The 23,093-nt window shown below is 45.4% G+C and overlaps 1 protein-coding gene across 5 annotated transcripts in view; it reads right to left on the bottom strand.

Annotated features, from left to right (window-relative positions):
* SMARCA2 (SWI/SNF related, matrix associated, actin dependent regulator of chromatin, subfamily a, member 2) overlaps window positions 1–23,093 on the bottom strand; it is a 182,668-nt gene that overhangs the window by 152,616 nt on the left and 6,959 nt on the right. For 3 of the 5 annotated variants that reach the window (XM_035029127.1, XM_035029128.1, XM_035029126.1), the window contains exons 2-4: window positions 15,933–16,193; window positions 12,581–12,710; window positions 5,385–5,750 (exon numbers count right to left, since the gene is read on the bottom strand). In XM_035029127.1, coding sequence (XP_034885018.1) covers window positions 5,385–5,750; window positions 12,581–12,710; window positions 15,933–16,157 — 721 coding nt within the window. In that variant the 5' untranslated portion in view covers window positions 16,158–16,193. Of the gene's footprint in view, window positions 1–5,384; window positions 5,751–12,580; window positions 12,711–15,932; window positions 16,194–23,093 lie in introns of those variants that run through there. The other 2 variants (XM_035029125.1, XM_035029129.1) reach the window with 1 other exon arrangement.

Below are 23,093 nucleotides of genomic sequence, written 5' to 3'. Positions count from 1 at the left end.
TCTGTGATTCTACAAATCTCCTTAATAAACTCAAGAAACTGGTAGAATTAAATATATTTCAAGAGTCGGGATAAGCATACTAAGTAACAAACTTACTACACTGAAGCCCCCTAAAAACACCACCATCTTTAACAAAAAGAAAACTCGGGTCTTGCTGATACGATGGTATCATAATAATTACTCTACATTCAGTCCTGCAAGTGTTTTTCCTCCTTTCAAAGTTTAAATAATTCATCAACAAAAGCCAGAACAGGGCACTGGTGTTACACATTCCACCTGTTTCCGGAGCTTTCTTCTTTAGCCTTCTCTCCTGTAAATACCTATGCAGAAGCCTCTGATGACTCCTTGAGGTACATTCAAGTCACTATTTTTAAAGCCACATTTCATCAAAGGAAGGTATCCAGAGCATGTCTGATATCCCTGGTTCCAGTTCTAGTCATTTTTAGCCTATGACTCAAGACCAGATCTAATACACAGGCACAGGGCTAGACTTTTGAATCCGTTAAAAACAAAGACGTTCTTTAAAGTTGATTGACCCTTAAAATGGAGAAGCAGAGAAAGAGAGACCCAAACATGAACTTACATATTCAAATCTCCAATTCAAAAAGTCCTACAACTTGCTGTGAACGAAAATAGGCACATTCAAAGCATCCTGCCTCTTTCCAAAAGAACTCATGAGGGTCACCTGAGCTCCACCACCTGCTGGTTGCGTGAGTCTGAGCTAGTCACTTAACCCCATGCGCCTCAGTCTCCTCATCTGTAGAATGGGGATAATAATATAACCCCCTAGAGTGGGAGTGAGGATTCAATGAGATCATGTAACCACACGATCCACACCCTCCACTCTTGTCGTTTTTAACACGTGCAAGTCCACAGAGGCTAAGAAGTCTAATTTAGTTACTTAGCTTTATAGAAAAGCCCCATGGCGAAAAAAAGGCTTTTAAGGAAGCTTGGTACTGGGTTAGCTGGCAACGTTGGGAGTACACTCTCCTACAGCAAACTTCAGAATGTTTCTACGGCTCACAACGACTCAGCACAAATACTCAGATAAGTCGGCTTGCCAAGTACTTCCTGCCAAGCGGCGATCAGAGCCACTTACAAGCAAATTCCTTTCCTAACTAAACACCGTGAGTTCATTTACTGCACGGGGCTATTTTTTCCTCCCTCCCAAAAGATTACATAAAAACTCCTACTTACAGAGCCCAGGGAAGCGAGTGCAGCTTGCCGCAACAGGACATGCCCAGAATGTAACTACCTGTTCCTCAGGTTTCTTGCTTGTCCCTCAGGCGGCTTATAGTTGAGATGCCTGGCTGGATTGGCTCTCTATCCACAGAAATCATCTCTGCTACAGACACTCGGGGTCTGCTAAATGATAAGACCACTTCCTGATATCTTCAAACTTAAGACAAATTACATTCCTTAGCTTATCTCCTATCCACCCCCCCGCCCCCATAAACAATTTAGGCTTACTTGTCAGAGGTTCCAAATGTGTCTGTTTTCCCCGCAGTCCTCACCTTGGAAATCAAGGCAGAGGTATGTCCTGATATCCCTGAGAGCGACCTAGTGCAGCTAAGGTGGGGAGGGGGGGTCTTTCTCAGATGCAGCCCTCTGCCTGATTTTAAGAAACAGGAAAACGAACTTATTAAAATACCCGAGTCTCGCATGTACAGAATTTCTGTGCATTCAGAACTCACACCGTCTTCCTGGCACACTAGGATCCTTACTCAAAATTCTGTGCCTTAAATAAGGATTTAAGTGGTTTCCACGGGTTGAAAAAATATAAATGTAATGAAGTGTATTTAAATTGAACATACCTAGGTATTTTAGATACCTAAAAAGAGTGGGGGTGGCAGGGGCAGGGAGCAGGAGAGAGACAAGTACGGAAAAAAATTAGCAATGATACTTTTACTTCCTACCATAAGGTCCTCCGTACCCCACACCAAAAAAAAAGAAACAAAAACAAAAAAACAAAAACAAACAATAACAACAACAAAAAACCCAAAAAACAAACCAAAAAAACCCCAAACCCTAACTTTTACAGTTCCTATATTTTATTTTGTTTTAGTTTCTATAAAAGAAAAATATGAATCAAAGTGAAAAAGAAGATGATGGGTTAGATTTGCAGGAAGCCCACAGCAGATGAGGACTGAAGAATTATTTGTTCAGTGTGCAACTCCTGCAGTCAACCCATAATTCCCTAGTGATGCCTCTGATGATGTGTGTCACTTAGGGTGAGTCACATCTCTGGAGTAGGTTTGAGGCAGACCACCCCAGCCAAAGAGATTCTCTCAAACATGGATAACACTATACTGCCAGACAAAAGAAACAAGGAACAGGAGTTATCTCCAGATAAGCAGATATACTTAAACTTATTTTTTCCTGAAAAATCAGTAGAGGTATTTATACACAATAATACTTTTTTTTGTTAAGGAGGGATGGAGATAAGTAATAACAATTAAAAATATTAACTCTAAAAATAAAATATTCTTTGCCTTATTTTGACTTGTCCTAAACGCCAACCCCCCCAAAAAAAGTCTTTGTCAAGTAAGGATGCCACCTCCCTCTGAAAACTGAGGTTTGGGTACAAGTTCTGCAACACTCTGGGGTGTAACCTCCTTCCCAGCGGCGGGAATGGGTCTGCTCTGTTGGCAGGAGGGAGCTTCTTCCAACTTTATCCACGTCCTCCTTGCCCACTCTGGCATAAAATACTATCTGCCCCAATATTTTCATTTCTAATGAAGCCTGACTGCCTGAAATACAAGAGACAGAGCTCTAACAAAACAGATTCCTCCTGACGACAGAGGCCTGGTGAGGAAAGATGAAGCATCAGAGATGGGTAACGTCATGGAGCCCCCTCCTCAGGAAATGGTCCAGAAAACGCACTAGGGATTATGTTTGCTGGGATGTGAAGTGGCTGTTAGGTACAAGAGTCCAGACAACGGAAACTTGGTCCCCTAAGTTTTACTACTTTATTTGGTCTCCTTATTCGAACTTTGGGTGAAAAGGTTTCTGAAATGAATCAATGAATCATTCAGCTTCTTGCCTTCTTAAAGGATACTTTGGGATCTTTTCCTGCTGAGCACAGGTCATTTTTAAAGCACTAATGTTTGGGGCACCTGGGTGGTTCAGTTAGTTAAGCGTCTGCCTTCGGCTCAGGTCATGATCCCAGGGTCCTGGGATCGAGCCCCGCATCAGGCTCCCTGTTCCGCAGGGAGTCTGCTTCTCCCTCTGCCCTTTACCCTGCTTGTCCTCTCTCTCGCTCTCTCAAATAAAATTAAAAAAAAAAAAAGAAAAAAAGGACCAATGCTCATGGAGGTCTGTGAAGACATCCTGGGACACACTTCCATGTACAGTGAAGGAGGCCTACACGACACGGTCCCATATCACTAGCTCCTGGGAGGTACAGGTTTTGCTCCATCTTCCTCCAACTACCAACTCTCTGGTTGCCATTCAGCCTCTACTGGAAACTACTACGATGTGGGATGTCAAGAGTACTAATTTCACTGGCATTGTGTCTAGAGAACAAGTAAAAAGGCTCTAGGTGAGGAGCGGAGATACTTCTCCTTTTGGCACACACAGGAGTAAAACGGTTACTGCCTTTGGTACACAGTTTATGACAGGTTCTTTCCCTTGCCATGAGCCTCTTTGTTATGAAGGAGCCAGGACGGGGCAGCTGGTAAGGACATGGGCCCTCGGGTCAGACTGCTAGCATGGGAGTCCCAACTCTCCATATTCTAGATGAGTCCCACATGCAGAGTACTCAAGCTGGGCATGACACAGGCCAGTAGGTCCTTCATAAATACCGGCTACGCCGAGACATCCATATATTTTTTCTTTCATCTAGCTGCCTTCCCAAGAGCTGGAGTTATGCTGTTTTGAACCCTCTAAACACATCAAGTGTCCAAACTACCATTTTCAGCATGGTTTTCCTCTATAACCTTCTTGGTCCTTGATGTTCAGTCCCACATGATCTTCCACCTACCAACGCACCACAGTCACTACACAAAGATCTGGAGCGGACATGATCCTTTCTTGCTCTTTAAAAAACCCATTCCTAAGGCTACATCCGCAATTAACAAGGTGAGTTAACCCTTCGGGTAGGGCAACTCTTAGAGTTTCCCCCACCGGAAAAGAAACATTTACAAACTCAGAAGGCAGAAATGATAACTGAAAAGTAATAATAATAATCTGAACTCCTCCCCACTGCCTAAGTCCCCAAACTTAGACAAAGTACCAATGTCCCAAACGAATCATTCGCGGTGATCGGTACGTCCTGGCTTGCCCCAGCGCAAGGGAAGCATTCACAGGAGATGGTGTCAATGTCAAGGAAGACCCCGGAATTCAAAACTCTAGTTAGAACAGAACCATCAACTCTTTGCTTCTCTGGTGGTTAACAAAAACCTTGCCAGAGAAAACAACATTCGTGGAAGCTCATCGCATAGCCCTCCACACCTCTGAATTCTAGTGGTGGGATCAAGCCAGACCGCCAGAAGGCCATACAAAGGACTAGCTCATCTCCGCCCGTTACATAATATCACAGCTTCGGATCTGATGCCAGGGTCTATGGAAGAAATAGGCCGCGTGGATTCTGTTACTCTGTTTATTATGAACAAATCTTATTGATGCCTCTATCGTTCAGTGTCCCGTACAATAATAATACCAATGATTAAAAAAAACAATCCCACTTGGAAATTCTACTTTATAGTCTCATGCTTAGAAAAGGCTCTGTGTTCCTCTGTCACTTGCTGCCAAATGGTGAGGATCTGGTACCAGACCCTCTCTCCTTTCCTGACTGCCAGGAAGCTGGAGTCCTCTGTCAAGCTCAGAGGCAGCAACCGTGAGCTCTGGGGAGGAGGGGGGATGGGGGGGCTCCATGCTCCTGACCTCCCTGACCCCAATTGCTATTTCCCTTTGTTTCTGATTTCCTACACTTGATCATTATTTCACTGCAGGTATGCTTCTTGGAGGTCTCCCTAAATGCTTTTCTAACCACACAAAGGGGTAGAAATAAGTAAGCCAGCTCACATAACATGGCTCGAGGAGAGCGGAGTCTAGGGGCACCTTCTGGCCGCGGGAAGGCGCTGGCGGCAGGGTTCTTAACCTGGGGCGTGTGGCCAGGCTCCCCACAAACCTTGAGCCTCTTGAAAGAGAATGCAGAGGCCCGGGGACGGCGGGGGCGTGTACTGCTTCCTTCCTGGGACCCTGCGGCCCAGGAGCCTAAGGGTCCCGGGCAGCCAAGTGAAGCAAGACAAGGGAGCCAACGGGGAACAACGAAAGGCTAAGTCGGCCCGGGCTTAGAGCAGCCCCATACTCCGGCGCCCTTAGCAGTCCTCCTTAGCCAGACTGGACCACGGCGTTATTCATTTGGTTGCACATTAACCTACCAGATGGTCTGTTGTAGTTAACAAGGGCCTGCTGCTGCGGCTGCTGTGCCTGTGGCTGGGGCTGTGGGGCCTGCTGCATGCCGGGCAACGTCCTTTTCCCCTGGACTGCAAGCTGCAGTGTTTCGGGGAGGGGCTGGCCCCGGGCCAGCATTTTGTAAGCTAAAATCTGCGCTCGCAGCTGATGCAGCTGGACGGGGCTGAAAGGCGAGGGACCTCTGCTGGGCTGGCTCATCGCCTGCGGGTCGCCCGAGATGAGGGGCCCCGGCTGGCTCGGCGGCATCTGGGGTGGGGTCGGGCCACCCCCCGACAGAGGGCTGGAGACGTGCTCGGGGGCTCCCAGCGGAGACGGGTGTGGCGACATGTAACCTAGAACAAAACAGGAAAGGAGATCACACGCTGCCCCCAGTGACCCTGAAAACCCGGCATTCCTGGCCATTTGGATGATTTTTCTGCAACGGCACCGCCTGCTAGAAATTTAAAGTATACGTCACTGAATAATTACAGAACTACGTGTAGTTATCAAATTGCCCTGGACCAAATATATGCAATGAAAATTTCCCAGTAGTCACATTAAAAAGTAAAAGACACAGAGCCAATTTTGATAATATGTTTGGCTGAAATCAACATACCCCAAATATCATCATTTCAAAATGCAAAAATTATTAAAGACATAAAGACATATCTTACATGCTTTTTTGTTTTCCATGCTAAGCGACAGCACATGTCAATTAGGACAAGCCATATTTCAAGAAATGACCAATAGCCACGTGTGTCCTAGAAGGTTCACTGCTCATGGCTGTTGTGCACATAAAGCAAAGACAGCAGGGGACGGTGTTATACGTTAAAAGTAGCTCCAACCTCCAGAACAAAACCTGGAGAGTATGTACCATCTTGCAAGGGGCAATGAAGAGTCTCTCATAGGGACAGCAAATTATTACTTGGTTTATTCTTGGGCATAATTATTGAGGGCCTCCACTGTCATAGGCACTACCCAAGGCACTTAGTTGAGTTCTCCCTCAAAACAGAGCCTGATGGAAGGATTGAGTGCAGGGGATTTATTTGGAAGGTGCAGGCACACTGGTAGGGGAGTACAGAAAGGTAATATAACAATCAGAGAAAGACATGTATCATATGATCTCACTGATATGAGGAATTCTTAATTGCAGGAAACAAACTGAGGGTTGCTGGAGTGGTGGAGGTGGGAGGGATGGGGTGGCTGAGTGATAGACATGGGGAGGGTATGTGCTATGGTGAGCGCTGTGAATTGTGCAAGACTGTTGAATCACAGACCTGTACCTCTGAAACAAATAATACATTATATGTTAAAAAAAAAGAAATAGTCGGAAGGGAAAAATGAAGGGGGGGAAATCAGAGGGGGAGACAAACCATGAGAGACTATGGACTCTGAGAAACGAACTGAGGGTTCTAGAGGGGAGGGGGGTGGGGGGATGGGCTAGCCTGGTGACGGGCATTAAAGAGGGCACGTACTGGGGCGCCTGGGTGGCTCAGTCGGTTAAGCGACTGCCTTCGGCTCAGGTCATGATCCCGGGGTCCTGGGATCAAGTCCCACATCGGGCTCCCTGCTCTGCGGGGAGCCTGCTTCTCCCTCTCCCACTCCCCCTGCTTGTGTTCCCTCTCTCGCTGTGTCTCTCTCTGTCAAATAAATAAAAAAAAAAAAAAAAAAAGAGGGCACGTACTGAATGGAGCACTGGGTGTTATACGCAAACAATGAATCATGGAACACCACATGTAATGTATGTTGACTAACATAACTTAATAAAATAAAGTAAAATTAAAAAAAAAAAAGAAAGGTGATACAAGAGAGAGACAGCAGCTGCTGCAGACTAATTTCAGGCAGAACCTCTGGAGTATGAGGTCAATGACTCGCCTCCAAATTATCCCAGGGAACGGGGTGGGGGTGGGGAAGAAGCTGGAGTTTTCACACTCTTAGGATCATTGGTCACTGCTCAGGTCACCGGTTATGACTCTGGGGATCACTAGTCCCCAGAGACTTTTCCAGGTGTTGGTAAGAGGGGCTGGAGTCCACTGGAGGCAAGATGGCAGGCTGGCCAGTGGATATCAGGCGGTGGGAGCACAGAGAGGGTGAGGACAATTAAAGGGATATGAATGGAGTACACATTATTTCTTCAATTCTCACAACACCCTAGAAGTTAAGTGTTGTCACCTCCATTTTTTTTTTTAATAAGGAAACCAAGGCTCAGAGTGTCACACAGTGAGGTCTTGGCAGCTTCAAGATTCAAGCCAAAGTCTGTCTGACTCCAATGTGTATATATTCTCTCCAGGCTCTGATATTAATTCGGAAGTTAGAGACTTGAAAGTCTCAAAAATCTTCTAGAACCATTTACGGTATCACATAAACACGAGAGAAATCTGTTTGGGTTTTGAGAGATCTACATGGGAAATTTAAGAATACATTTCTTGGGGAAGAAAAGTAAAAAAAAAAAAAAAAAAAAAAAAAGGCATGAAGTATCTCAAGGAACTCATTCCCAGAGATGAACTGTAGATCCTGGCCAAAAAATTCTTAGAAAAACCTATGATTGAGCATGGCTGCAGGGAGAGCCAAGGTGAGGAGGGAACAAACTAGCCTCCTGTAATCCTAAAGGTTGCCCTGAACTGAAGCTAAGTGCTAATGAATCCAGTCAAAGGTGTCCTAAGACACAATATCAAATATCAGATTCAAGGTCTTTGCCCTTTAATAAATGTGCTTGGGTCACAATTATCATAAAGGTCATCACATCGGTTTCTATTAGACATCTGCTGTGTGTTGGAACCCATGTCAGGTGTGGGCTGAAAGCTCTGTGCATCCACGTGGGATTGCAGAGGCCCAAGAACATCAGACCAACACTGGCTGGGGACTCACCATCACCGTTCGAGAGACTAGAGAAAAGAAAGGCCATAATTACTTTTATCTCGAATCGCCATTTGGAAAGGGAAACAAATGTATTCAGGTGCTCGAAGACAAGGGTAGGTTCTGTGCTATCAGCTGGTGAGAAGTGGAGCTCCATTCAGAGCCAACACTGCCCTGATGAGAACTGGAAGATCTACTAACTCCTGTTCCCCAAATCCCTACTTCATAACAGAGTGCAAAACCACTCAGCCATTAGGGTTCTAGTCAGACATATGAGTCAGCCAAGAAAATGCCCCCGAGAGCAGCCTGCGAGACCAGCAGAAAGTTAGAGCCTGTTATGTTGTTATTTATGACAGAAAACGTTTAGAGAGGATCCCCAACATGCACAGAACTTTGTCATTAACATTCTTCCTCCTTAATGAGGCTTACGTTCGCCCCTTAATTGTAATGCTGGTGCATAAGGGTATATAGTTTGTTCATTACGGAAAATACTTTCCTGACACCTTTTTGGCCAACCCTCTATCTACCACAGGGGTAAGAAGCTTGCTATCAAAAATCCTCCTCCTGGGATTCTCATAGTAGAAGGGATACTACCAGGCATTGAAATGGGTCATACGTCTCCTGCCTTCCGGTCTCTCCTACTTCCAAGGTCCTCAATTACGGCTTACCCAAGATACATCATGGGATGGCCAACACAATGGACCAAAACATCAGACAATCTGGTCTAAACTCAAGTGTTGACTAAACTGCTCTGTTAAACTCTGAAGTATGGGCAGATGGAGCTAGGAAGGTAAGACAGTGATATCAGGCACAAGGATTAAGTTTACCTCAAATTCGCTAAGGAAGAAGCTGAGAATGGAATAAAAATCATTTTCTGGAATTAATCCATGCAACAAAATTTTACCTCAAATGTGACAAGAAGAAACTGGGCACGGGAAATTTTTTTTTTTTTCCTAGAAAATATAGGGCATGTTAATAGAATCATTCCATCACAGTATGACATTACAAATGTGACAGCATTTCAGCTAGAGAGACAGATTTTTTTCCCCCTACATGACCAGCATTCCATGCAACCTCAGGAAAAACCAGAATCGAAATGATGAGACAACATAACATATTTTAGTAATTATCTTTAGTTAAGAAAATGGGGCGAAGAAACTGCCTGAGAGCGAACACACGTTTGTCTGCAGGACGCATCAATACAGAATCTGCTCTTTTTGAAGGCTGGTTTGATTTGCTCATTCAAAAGTGGTCCCCCAAAAAGTGGCAGTTTTCCTTCCCTAGTCTTTGAGGGCATTATCTCTCTGGTTTCACCTTGTCTCAACAGAAGCCATCATGTCTCTCCTTTTAATAATCTTGAACTTATAAGTGCCAATTTTATATGAATTTTCTCTTCTCTCTCTCTCTCTCTCTCACACACACACACACACACATTAACTATTATATACTTGCCTTTGAAGGCTTTTCCTATCCAATGGATTAAAAATAAACAATGTTATCATTGGGACCATAAGGTACATGATTCAGTATTTATTGAAGGAAATGGTTTTGCTTCTCAACCAATACCTCCAAATAACCTAATACGTTGCTAGGTAGTTAAAGCTAGCAGCCTTCCGATCAATACCGCACCTCTCCATACATGTGTGTTTATAAATGTTTGTTTTTTTTTTTTTTTTTACAATGGGGTCTTTAAAGATACATGCTATTACGGAGTCTAAACTCTTTTTAGATCATTATATAGAATAAGACTCTATTATACCGGGCGCCTGGGTGGCTCAGTTGGTTAAGCGACTGCCTTCAGCTCAGGTCATGATCCTGGAGTCCCTGGATCGAGTCCCGCATTGGACTCCCTGCTCGGCGGGGAGTCTGCTTCTCCCTCTGACCCTCCTCCCTCTCATGTGCTTGCTCTCTCTCATTCTCTCTCTCTCAAATAAATAAATAAAATCTTTAAAAAAAAAAAAAGACTCTATTATACCAATACTACTTTATTCAAAAATATGCTTTTAAATAACTCATTCCCCAGCCTGCAATGCACTTTACTAGTTTGGGGGAAAATATTACGTGCTAATTCGGATTCCATTTAGTGCAGACCCCTACATTCCCAGGTAATTATAACTTGCCGAAATTATACAAAAATTAGTATCTATTTAAAATTGTTGACTGGTGAATGCATCAATTCACTTCTCTACCTAACTGAACAAAATGAACGAGGTATCTATCCAGTTATGTGCTGGATACTGTACCAAGTGTTGGAGATTCCAAGAAGAATAAAAGGAACCAAGCAGTGAGAGACATTTTAAGATACATAAAAGTAAAAGTGCTCATTGAAAATTTGTGCATTTAGGGCGCCTGGGTGGCTCAGTTGGTTAAGCGACTGCCTTCGGCTCAGGTCATGATCCTGGAGTCCCGGGATCGAGTCCCGCATTGGGATCCCTGCCCGGCGGGGAGTCTGCTTCTCCCTCTGCCCTCTTCCCTCTCGTGCTCTCTGTCTCTCATTCTCTCTCTCTCTCAAATAAATAAATAAAATCTTAAAAAAAAAAGAAAAAAAAAGAAAATTTGTGCATTTAAAGTGTTTTGTGTTGGAGTTTTCCTTGGGCCTTACTCCTGGAGGTACTGCAAAGCCAGGAGCAGACAGAGCAGGCACTGGGCTTTGAGAATCACTGAACGTCACTCATCTACACCTCCCAGGTAGTATAAATGAGATCTACATTAGCTCTGGGAACCCACCTGGCTCCTCAGAATATAACTGTTAAACCTGCGAGCGTTGTCTACATCCATTCTTAACACGGAATGGGTCAAATATTTTCTTCCTATACTGCAAAAAATCCCAATGAATCAGTCTGCTTGGCTGATGTGGTCAACATTTGAGGCGTCATCTGCAACACTTATACCTGTCTGCCATCAAAATTCTGATCAGAGGCTGGGATATTCAAAACCTGCTTGCCTACGAATGAAGATACATTCCTATGCCTCCATGATTTGCATATGTGTGTGTGTGTGTGTATTTTAATTGTGATACATTCCTCTAAATCTTCAGTCAAAAAATCTCCCCTCGGGTGGATGGATGGCTGATCATGAATAGAGAAAAAAAACCCACATTTATTAAATGACAAAGGAGTGCATACAACAACACATAAACCACAAACTTTGAATGAGAAGATCAACACGTTAGGGTTAACCGGTCCTAGATTAATGCATGCCCTTACATGCTGGAATGACCGTACAATGATTCTGAAAACAGATTACAATGTCTTCAAAGACTCTGAGTTATCTTTACTACGCCTTCAACAGTGAGGGAGGAAGGCACCAAAGGGAAGAGAAATATGCCGTATATTGACTGGCCATTATTGTGGGTTGAATTATGTCTTCTATAGAGATTATGTATGCCAAAGCCCTAGCCCCTAGTACCCGTGCAGGTGACCTGATTTGGATACAGGATCTCTGCAGATGTCATCAAGTTAAGATGAGACCATACTGGATCAGGGGAGACCCTAAACCAATGACTCACGTCCTTACGAGAAGAGGGAAATCTGGACACAGGCATAGACACTCAGGAAAACGTCATATGGAGACCAAAACAGGTTGGAATGAGAGATCTACAAGCCAAGGAATCCCAAGGGTTGCTCTCAACCACCAGAAGCTAGGAAGAGGCAAAACAAAAGATTCTTCCCGAAAGCCTTCAGCGAGAGCATGGCCTGCTAATACCTTGATTTCAGGCTTCCAGCCTCCGGAGCTGAGAGAGAATCAATTTCTGTTGTTTCATGCCCCCCGGTTTGTGGGAGTTTGTTACAGCAGCTCCAGGAGACAAATACAGCCACCCACCAGCAATAACAGGTAATTCCAGGGCCAGAAAAAGCCACCTTACAACGCATGAGCATGCAAGTCAAGGGACACAGGTGGCTCATCTTACCTTCACTTCTCTGCTGTCATTTGGAGACAGACCTGGATTCTCCTCCTGGCCCTTTTGCTTACTGGATGTGTTCACTTAGGAAAACACAGCAAAGTCTCTGAGCTTTAGCTTCCCCACCTAGAAAATGGGGCTGACCTAATTTACCTATGAAGATCATAATAAAGAATCTGCATCGGGTACACAAAGCTGCCTTGCGGATTGCTTGGACACAGGGTGGCTAGTAGAATTTACTAGTATCTTGGAAATAGAACTGCCCATACAAAAATCATAGTCGCATTGGTATGGGCAAGGGGAGAAGCAGCCTGCAGATTCAGCCTTCCTTAGACATGTTCTTTGGAAGTCACAAGTAAAGTAACTGGTAAGAAAGATGAAAGACCATGGTATGGAACCAACACGAGGTGTGCAGTGGACACAAACCTTGGCTGTGTTGATCCATCGGACTCTGGGGAGGACCCATTCCTGGGTGAGGTGGTCGCATACTGGAGCCCTTCATGGAGCCACAATGGATATCTTCCACAATCCCCTTGTCATGCAGACCATCGATGGGCTGAAACATTTAAAGGACATCAGTTAGAGGCCTCTTGAAGGTACAAAATTTCCATCTGGACCTTTTAAGATCCCTCACTTTTAAAGTCTTCAAAACTGTGGCATAATCATCTATTGCTCATAGGACAGACATATATTTTCATACTTATACTACCTGTATTATTACATAGACTTTATAGGTGGGGACAAAAAAAATAAGACTATACCAACAGGGTCAGCAAAACTATCCATGAGTCGAAAGTTAAGGCTTTAAAAAGTTGGATTTTTTTTTTTTTGTAATGTCAAAGGCCTACAAATAAAAATGAAGTCCTGCTCACAAATATAAGCCATTCTTTCCTACCCTTTTAAGTAAGTCCTGAAACCTGTTGTAGATTGAAGTTAGTCCAAAGTCTGAAGGAAGCCTATTTGAAATGTCTGTGATGATGTATTTTTTTTTTTTTTTGGTCATTTTTTTTCATCAGAGAGGAAAGAACTATATGGAAAGTTTCAAAGTCGAAACCAGAAAGTTCCATGCAGTCAGGAAAAAAGGAAGAGCCGGGGTGGAGCAGAGTACTGCCAGAGAAGGAAGGTACGACGGATGAATCCGAACCACAGAGAGAACCCAACTTGAAAATGTTTTAAAGGCAGAGTTTGGAAAAAAAAAAAAAAAAAAAAATGTCAAGATCACAGGGACTCAAACCAGGACGTGAGGCCTCATGCCTAACAAGCACACGATAAAGAGCCATTGAGTTGACATTAATCCAATCCAGAATTGGGCAACGGAGCATGTGTTTGAAAAAAAAAGGAAAAGTCTATTCCTCCCCAAACTGTAAGAGCAATTTTCAGAACCGCCTGAAAGAAATAGTTCCAGGAGTTTATAGAAACCAAATGACTTCAAGCAAGAAAGTATGAGTGTTTGCAGTTTTACAGAAAGGAAAGTTAATTTCTGCAGAGTCAAAAGCACGCACTTGAAAAGAGGAAAAATTTGCCATAAAGAGGATGTTCAGAAGAAAAATGGGAAGAATTTGATATAAAGAGTGTCTCTGAGTCTGTTAAATAGTAATAATAGGGAGGAAATCAAAGCAACACAAGCAGATGTATTTAGGCCACTTGTTTATTTATTTCCAGTGATGTTGAAAAGCAAAGAGCTGAATCTCAGAGGGAGAAGGAGGAGAAAGACAAGAAATAGAGCTGCCTTGTAAAAGGACTCTGAGAGAGTGAAGGCATCTGGTCAGCAGGTGTGAACTCAGGCACTTAACCACGTCCCCACGCAGGGGCTGGGAGTAAGGAAAAGCAGGATGGTAAAAAATGCAAACTCTCAGCAAAACAAAAGAAAGCGAAACAAAAAAAGAGTATCAAGGGGGGTGGGTATGAGAAAATGTGACAAAGACACTAGGTCACAAAACAGAAGGGATCAGAAGAGATAATCACCCATAGAAACAACCCAGTGCAAAAATCTACCAATGACCCAACATTTAGTCATACCTTTTTACCTTCCAAATGCCTAAATAATACTAAAGGTCAGCTAAATCTTTCCTTCACAGTTTATCTTTCATTTGGGAGGTGAGACAGCCTCAAGTCGTTCTGAAATTATTCAACCCACTTGGACTGAGGCCGACGAGTGACAAATCAGACCTATAATAGCTCCCAAATTAATTTAATATGAACACAAGACAATGTAATGACTTCAGTATGTCTAGATGTTCAATATGTCTCTTCAAGAATATGATACAGAAAATAAGCAGCTTTATTTCTTTAGATACCTGACAAGTTAAAAATGTGTTTAAAAAAAAAAAACAAAAACAAACCTCAAAAGCAGAGAGAGAACATGGGGATATGATGCGGGATATCCAGGACACGTTATTAAAGGAAAAGAGAAGTTTCAGAGTAATTAACAGTGATGACATGACTGTATTATAGTAAAATGAAAGCAAAACAAAAAAATCAGACCTGTATGATACGCCTACTTGGGCTTACACAGGACTTTTCACTGAACAGGGAGAAACATGAGGTATAAAAAGCGAGCACAAAGCTGTTACTTTGGTGAGGCCAGGATTAACTGTTTCTTTATCTCAGTACAGTTTTACTTTTCAAAATAAGTATATATTACTTTCCTGATTTGAAAATCATCAAATAACAAAATTTGTAAAAAAAAAAAAAAAGAAAGAAAGAAAGAAAGAAAGAAAAGGAAAGGAAAGAAAATTAAAGAAAAACCCTCTGGGCTCCAATGCCCTACCTTAAAATTGACCTACAGTTCTATAGGATTAGAGGAAAGACCTGGCTCTTTTTTGATATAATCTTTCTGTTTTAAACCAGGATCTTCCACGGTTTGCCTACTTAATACCAAGAGGCAGCCCCACCACCCCGTCCACCTGCGACGTCGTCCGAAAGCGATAGAAAACCTCTACCTGTCTTATCAGGTACGACCCTCGGGTCACGTGTGGTGTGGCTCACTGAGTTTCACTGGCTACTTACTCCCTTTTAAAGCAAACTGTCACAGGACCTGGCCGGCTTTCTCAAGAGGCAATTCTTTCTTCTTCGCATCTCCTGTGAAAGGCCTAACGCCAAGTTGTACTGATAGGATCATTCCTACAGCAACAATCCAAGCCTCATAAATAGAAGATTATTACAACCTCAGTCCAAAAACAGACAAATGGACCTGCGCTCTGCAAAATCCCAGCCCTCTTCCAAAATCAGAAAAAAGCCACTTGACAGAGGGGATAGCAAAGTACATTTTAGGGAGTCCCCGGAAACTATTTCATTTCGATAAAGCCTTCAAAAAAAAAGCCTTAGAAAATGACTCGTTTTCTTTCCACTCTGTGGGATCTATTTTTTTAAATAAATATCAACACTCTTAGGGAAGAATAAATTTCAATACATCCATTCGTGGATGATATGTTATTTTACATATACAGTTGGAAAAAAATCAAGACTTATGCGTGAATACACTTACTCACCAGGCCCACAGCCCACAACCCACAAATCACAGCATCTAATTGTCAGAACTGCAAATCCTATCTAGTATTGTTCAAAAAGCCAAGATCTGATCTTCCTGTACAACGTCTGTAACAATAACAGAGCCTCAGAACGTATGTTTTTAATAATATACAAGATAAGACAAAGACCTCGCTTGATTCTCTTATTAACAAGAGTAGGGGGGGAAAAAAGAGGGGGAGGGGATTATCAGGGATTTTAGCCATCCATGACTCAGAAGACGAGAGTGAACAAGAAAATAAACTCTTACCTTATGCATTTGGTGTATGCCTTCCTGCGGGAAGTCGGCAGACCCCATTGTCGGCATAGGGTGTGAGACACTGGGAGGTCCAGGGCTCGGCCCCATCATACTGTGCACAGAACCCGGGGATGGCCCGGGTCCTGGACTAGGTCCAAGAATGGGTCCGGGCGAGGGTCCGGGCCCCGGCGAAGGCCCTGGATGGGGCATCGCGCCAGGGTCTGTGGGCGTGGACATCTACCTCTCCTGTCTCTGCCAGTCAGTAGAGGGATACTAAGTTGGAAGGAAGAAAAGAGAAAGGAATGTCTTAAACATGATGTTAAGATCAGAATGAAACAGTTGTTAGTCTTTCATGGTGCCATTTCTGTAACAAACATCAAACAGAACTGCCCTGTCTCGTCCAGATGTTTGAGGGAGTGTGATATATATCCATCTGCCCTAGTCTTTATGAAGACCACTTGTTTAAAAGAAAAAAAAAAAAAAAACCACTCTAAATGATTCCCCAGAAAGATATAAATCATCCAAGCTACAAAAAAAGACCCACTGGAGAAACTCAAATTTAATGCATAAGCAGAATTCTAAACAAGTTTGAAATTTATTACTGAAGTCAACAGATGCTCTCCATTACTTACTGGCTTGGGCACCTTACAAGTCATTAACCCCCCAAAGCCATTAAAACATAAAACCCCTGAAAAAGTATCCAACCAAGACACATTTTCCTAAGTAAATGAGCGTCGGAAACTTCACAGAAAATTCTAGACAGTTAAAAGAGGGAAAGAAGTACAATTTCAGAAACTGAGAAGGAAAGAGAATTACCCATCATGGGAAAAGCAGAGGCTGTGGGACGTGGGACTCAAACAAACAGGGGTCCGAAGAGCCACACAGAACAACCACTGGCTGAGACTGAAATGCAGTGTTGGTAAGTGTATCAGCTCCAGGCCCCACGCAGCAAGCAGCACCTTCCCCGCCCCCAACCCCCGCCCCCCCGCCCATGCAGCATTGTGTTCTCCACCATCTCCACTGTGCCACAAGTGATCAGAAGAAATGGTTTGTTTACTTATTTTTTTCAAGATTTTATTTATTTATTTGACAGAGGGAGAGCAAGCACAAGCAGGGGGAGCCGCAGAGGGAGAGGGAGAAGCAGGCTCCCTGCTGAGCAGGAATCCCAACACGGGGCTCGATGATGATGCCAGGACCCTGGGATCATGGACCTGAGCCGAAGGCAGACGCTTCACCGACTGAGCCACCCAGGCGCCCCAGAAGAAACGGTTTCAGGTGTGGTCCTCCTGCCGGCTCATGAACTGAAGACCACTTGGAGAGCTGAGGCCAGGATTCATCCAAGGCTTCTCTGTGGTCCAGGATCCCCAAGAGAAGTCAGCTGTTGACTACCGGAGTGGGCCCAGCATGGACAAGGTGAGAAAATCCCAGTTCTCCGATTTCAGGAAAGCCGTATTCCATCACCCACACCCCAAGACTTCTTGGCAACCCCTCCCCTGGGGAACCGCCTCATGGTGGGGGTATGCCTGCATCTTGGACATGAGCCAAAACGAGCAAATACGCCGTTTCCCAGACTCCCATCAATGAGAGCTGAATAGCACTAGTGAGAGTTAAGTGTGACACCGACCTCATGTTATCTGGGGCCACACACACCCGTACACACAAAAACTTTTCTGCTGTCAACCTCACAAAACACAGAATGAGACCCCCTCAGTGATTTGCTTACCCACTATTTAGTGACAGGGCTGGGACTTAACCACAGGGGTCTAACCCAGTCACTCACAGCCAGGGTCTTTCCACAGGGAGATGAGGTTACAGCGGAAACACAAAAAACCCACATTAGTTCCATTCTTAGCCACCTGCTCTCCCCTCTTGCTGAGTCTCTAGAAGGTGAGGGCCTTGAGGGCAGGGGTCTTGCTCTTCTTCACTCCTCTGTGTCCTCGGCACCTCCAGCCCGCGTGGAGTAAGGGCTCAAAAAAAAGATCTGAATGAACTGCCCATGAATTCCAAGGGCAAACTATTAATAGCGTCCGTTATTTTATAAATAAAAAATTAGAGAGCGATCCGTGCCTGAGCTCTGTTCACATAAAGAAATCTAAGAAGGGTGGGCAAGAATTTAGGCCATTCTGGTAAATGAATTCGGGCTAAAACGGGAAGCAATGAAAGGCTACGTTGGAGCGATTATAACACAGCGTTTTGCTGATACAAGACAGGACTCAGAACCCAGCTGAAGTGGTTTCTAAAACAACAAGGGTGAATTACAGCCTTGAATCCACTAGAGAGCCTAATGTTATCATTTATTCTTTGTGATTAACAAAGCAGGCAGAAGTAACTTTTTTTTACATTTTTTTGGCGTGCCACCCCCTCACATACAGGCTCGTTCAGTCAGCGTCTTAAATTTAGGAAGCTGACGTCAATTCAGGGGTACTACAAGTTATAATGTTCTTTCATGTAGATCAGCAAACTAATGCGCCCCTTTATTTTTTAGTGAATAAAAGGAAATTGCTTACTTCCTGTTATGGTTTACCTTGAAATGGGCTTCAGTAGCTCTTCCGGTAACCTATCACCAGTCTGGACAATGAAGATGCAAACACTCAGCCTGGCAGTCCCCACTTGCCACATTTTCTGTTTTAACGTATGTTATCCCATAATCCTCCCTCGTGCCTATGGGATCATTTTCATGGGGGAATCTGGCAGAATGCTGGGATTACTTGTATGCAGTCCCATAAAAATGCTCCTCAGTTTTGGTCAAAGGCAACTCCTAAAAAGCTTCTTAAAGGGGAGAACCGACGAGAGGGGGGAATGGAAAAGTACTGGCTACTTCAGGGGAATGTGAACACAGGGACGTGCTGTGGAGGACACTCCTGAGTGAGAAGAGGAGCGTCTGATGCATGGGCCTAAGGCGCGCGTCCATGAAGCAGCACCGACGAACAAAAGAAAGTAGCTCAGAGAAACCGCCAAGTGTAACAGAGGAGGAGCCTTGAGCCCAGCTAACGAAGGGCAGGAATCTGGAGGATCATCCAACTCGGGCATGGGATACTCCGGCTGGTCTGAGCGGGTGTCCAGAGACTTGGGTTCCGTCTGGCCTTCTTGTCCCGGGGCCCGGGCAGAGTGCTTTTCCTCTGTAGAGCCTTTTTGGTTCTTCTGGGCTTGAGGAGAGGGTCTCTCAAGGCTTCCCCCACCTGTGCACCCGGGACTCGAAGCATCTTGAGGACTTGCTCCAATGCTGCGGGCAGTGGGGTTCGGGGTGGGGCGGGATCTGGGCTGTCCCGGGATTCACGCCTCGCCACCAGCACCCAGGAAGACTGAAGAGGAGTGACTCTCAAAGAGGAGGTCACCGCCCTGGCCTCCGCCCTCCCTCTGCATTTCTGCTGGCAGCTTCATTGCACAGCTCAAGGACATGAGCAGCCTGTCTCACTGCGCAAAGCAACTCGGCCGATGTAAATTACAAAGCGGCTCAGCTCTCAAGCCGAGGCGCGGGGCATTACTAAGCTAGCGTGGTTAAGGTTTGAAGTCCAGGGTTGGCCAACTCAGCTTCTCCTTCACCAACCACACCGGGTGTCCTAGGAATCAAACCCTTTTCTTCCTCCTTCAAAGCACTGATGACAGGATGCAGACAGGCAGTGATGGGGGTGGGCACAGTGGGGACCCGGGAGGCGACGGCTCAGATCACCAGGGCAGGGTAGGCGCAGTAGGTCTCCGCACAAGGTAACACTCAAAATCTGCGTTTCTTTAGTGTTGGGAGGTAGGGTGGGGAGAGTTATACATTGTCACAGATGAGCCCGGCCTGTTTGACAGGAATGTGGCTGAGAGAATGAAGGAAACGTGTCTGGGGTGGGGGGACAGGGGCGTAAAGCACCGCAACCCCCCCCCCATGCACGGCACTGCGAGTCCCCGTCCTCCCGTAATGCACTCCCTGAGGGCTGGCCGCTGTGTTCTTGGCCAAGGCATTTTCAGCAGTACGCCCTGTCTTTTTCTGCGTCCTAACCCTGCCTTTACAACGGGGGGATGTTGTGTTTTTAAAAATAAAAGTTGTCAGAGCTTCCCACAGCTGCAACCACCCCAGATGCCTTCCTCCTTCCTTCTCCCCCTGGCTGAACAGGCCCCAGCACACCCATCAGCAGATTAAATGAGTTCAACTTCCTGGAATTGGAAGGGTCGCCAGTCTAACCACGACAGCTGCGACCAAACATACACCTTTTCCTGTCCTACTGCGATCGGCTGGAACACCACTGACCCCCGCCTTGCGGGGATATTTAAACACACCCACGTGGGCTTCACAGTCATTGGAGCAACCTGAGTTGAGGACACATTTGGTCCCATGCCCATGTAAAAGGTGAGGGCAGGAAGGAAGGGACCACACAGCTGGCCCGAAGTCAAGTCTGTCCACGGAACTTTGCGTCTCTTGACCCAGCCCAGGGCTGAGCCACTGCACCCAGGGGACAAGGCCGGCCACCAGGCAGGAGGGCTTTCACTCCGGCTGGAGACCCACCACGCGCAGGAACCAGGAACGGAGAGAGAAGGGCCTAGGGGCCGAGATGGAAACAACGGGAGGGAGATTCTGCCAGGCTTAGGCTTTGGCTGTGGTGCTAGCTCAACCTATGAAGGGACAGAGAAGTGAAAAGAAGCTCCGGAGAGAGTAGGAGGTGGACACGACATCATGGATGAAGGTCTGTGAAGTCTAATCAAACATCCAGAGGGCCCGTTTTACTTATCTGTTCCCAGCTGTCCTGAATCTCCACAAGGGATTGGGCACAAGGCAGGTAGGATGCACAGAAAGGCCCCGAGGGCGTACCCCAAGGCTCTACAAGTCTGATAGGGAAATGGGACTTTTCCATAAATAGCAGTAGGGGCCGGGAGAACAAATGGAAGGTCCTGCAAGACGAGAAGGGCTACAGCTAAGGGCAGACAGGGGAGAGGGCTTGCAGCCTGCAGGGTGGAAGAAGGAAGAGGGAATGTGGGGAGGCTTCCTGGAGAAGGAGGCCTTTCAGCTAGGCCTCCAAGAAAAAAACATAAATAAAACCAACCGACCAAACAAACAAATAAATAGATGCATGTCTCCCAGACACTTTTGTTTTCTAGTCCCAGAAAGGGTTTTGGGGGAAACACGACCACCCCGACTAGACAGCACCTCTTCAATAACTCTTCACCAAACGTGGCGAGGAAGCGTGGGCAAATCCTGCCTTTTCCGCACATCTTTATCACTGCTGGACTTGCAGAAAGACTGGGGTACGGGCCAAAGGTGGAACATTAGAAATAAACATTAGGCCCCTCGCGCGTCCCCGGGAACAGCTCTGTCTTTTTAAAGTTTTCTGGCTGGTGCGGGAGAACTGCAAGGCTCAGGAGATAGTTAAGATAAGGGTTCTTTTTATGTCTGTGTGCTGATTCAGAACATCTCCTGACCTGAAGGGCTTCTCACTTTCTGTGTAGCTGTCTGTATAAAGGAATTGATAATTCCCCTACAAGAAGTAGCAACATCTCTCCAACGGGAACAGAAGCACTGCTGTTCTTAATGGGGGAGTGGGGCGTGGGCACGAACAGCAGTGAAGATAAAGGAAATAAATCTACCAGAAGTTTCTTTTTCAGAGGCCAAGGTTGCCTGGATAGACGGTGAAACATTACCAAAAGCCCTCCCACTTCTCGGTCTGGGACGTGCAACTTTAAACAGGGCGCCCCATGATTTGTGCCACGGGGAAAAACCACGCCGGGCTTAAAAGTTCAACGTGACACGTCACCGGATCTGAAACTAGAAAAGCCTGGAAAACATTTTCCTCCTAGTGCTTCCTGTCAGTTTCCCATTCAAAGTCAAGTAGGTTTTAAAAAGGGGCTGGATTCAAAAATGGTGCTCTGTTTGTCTGGCTTCTGTGGACGTTTCCGCCACACGGTCAAGGAAACATTACGTTGTTAGCTGCTGCCCTCCCTTTAAATAACCTGCCCTGGGACTGTCCTTGCCCAGAGTCAGACCAAGGCTCAGGGGCAGCTCTGCGTGGGACAAAAGAGAACACAAACATCGCAGCAGCTAATTCCTGCCCCCGCCATCCCCAGGAGATACTCAGGGACCTGGCACTTAACATCATCACCCTGCAGAGACGGTGGGTTGCCTTCTTTTAAGAACCTACCCTGTGATACAATCCCAGGACCTCCCTTACGAGGACAGCCAACGTTTCCACCAAGGAAAAAGTCTTTGGAGGATGGTGCCTACAAGAAAACCCGAAGTACCAGAAGTCCTTCAACAAAAAAACACTAGGGCAGAGCATCCTTCCAACGCAGGACTCACGTCCTTCGGTACTTATCAAGGTTATCACGGATCACTATCACTTCCAACATTTAGTTGAACCTAAACTGCGAGGTAATTGGCCAAAACCAAACCATGCCAATCAAACCAACAAAAGCTAGTTTCAGGGCACGCCCCCCTGACGTGTACTACCTTGTGTCCATTTACACGTACAACCCTCCTTCCTAGGTTCTGTTAGGCCCCCTTACAAGGCAACCTCATTTGGGATGCTGATAAGAACCGATGATAGCCACTTCCTTCTCCGTCCGCTAAGATAATTGTATTTACACATTAAACATATGAGTCTGAAATACACATTTTAAAAACTCCTCTGGCTGAGATGGCACGCTACGACTTCGCAGTAAATCTCGACCCTTCTTTGCTGAATGAACCCCAGGTATATGACGGATGGGTTTTGATATGCCCCACTTGCCCGGGCTTTCACAGTAGCCACAGAAGTTCAAGCAGGAACCCTTCAAGTTCGCTGCAATTAAGGTAGATAACATTTACATGCTAACATGCCCTTTAAAAAAATCACCACCATAGTTCATTTGAGCTCTTCAAATTTCGAGTTCTCCATCTACGAACTAGACAAAATCCTCGCCAGCTACAACTACAATCCTGATATGAATTAAGTAAAATATCACATCTGAAGACACCTTGTGAGCTATGGTGTAAAAATGTACATTACCCGGAAGATCCTTTCCATGGTTTCAATACCCACCCTGGACTCGAATCCACAGATTAATCTCAACTATTTTTGCTCATGAATTCCCTCATTCAAAACTTCTGAGACAGGGGCGCCTGGGTGGCTCAGTCGTTAAGCCTCTGCCTTCGGCTCAGGTCATGATCTCAGGGTCCTGGGATCGAGCCCCGCATCGGGCTCCCCGCTCAGCGGGAAG

Source organism: Mirounga leonina, unplaced genomic scaffold (assembly GCF_011800145.1).
Source record: "Mirounga leonina isolate KUSES-001 unplaced genomic scaffold, KU_Mleo_1.0 Mir_224, whole genome shotgun sequence".
Taxonomy (NCBI): Eukaryota; Metazoa; Chordata; class Mammalia; order Carnivora; family Phocidae; genus Mirounga; species Mirounga leonina.
Note: the sequence above shows the minus strand (reverse complement) of the source record. Positions and strands in the feature narration are given on the sequence as shown.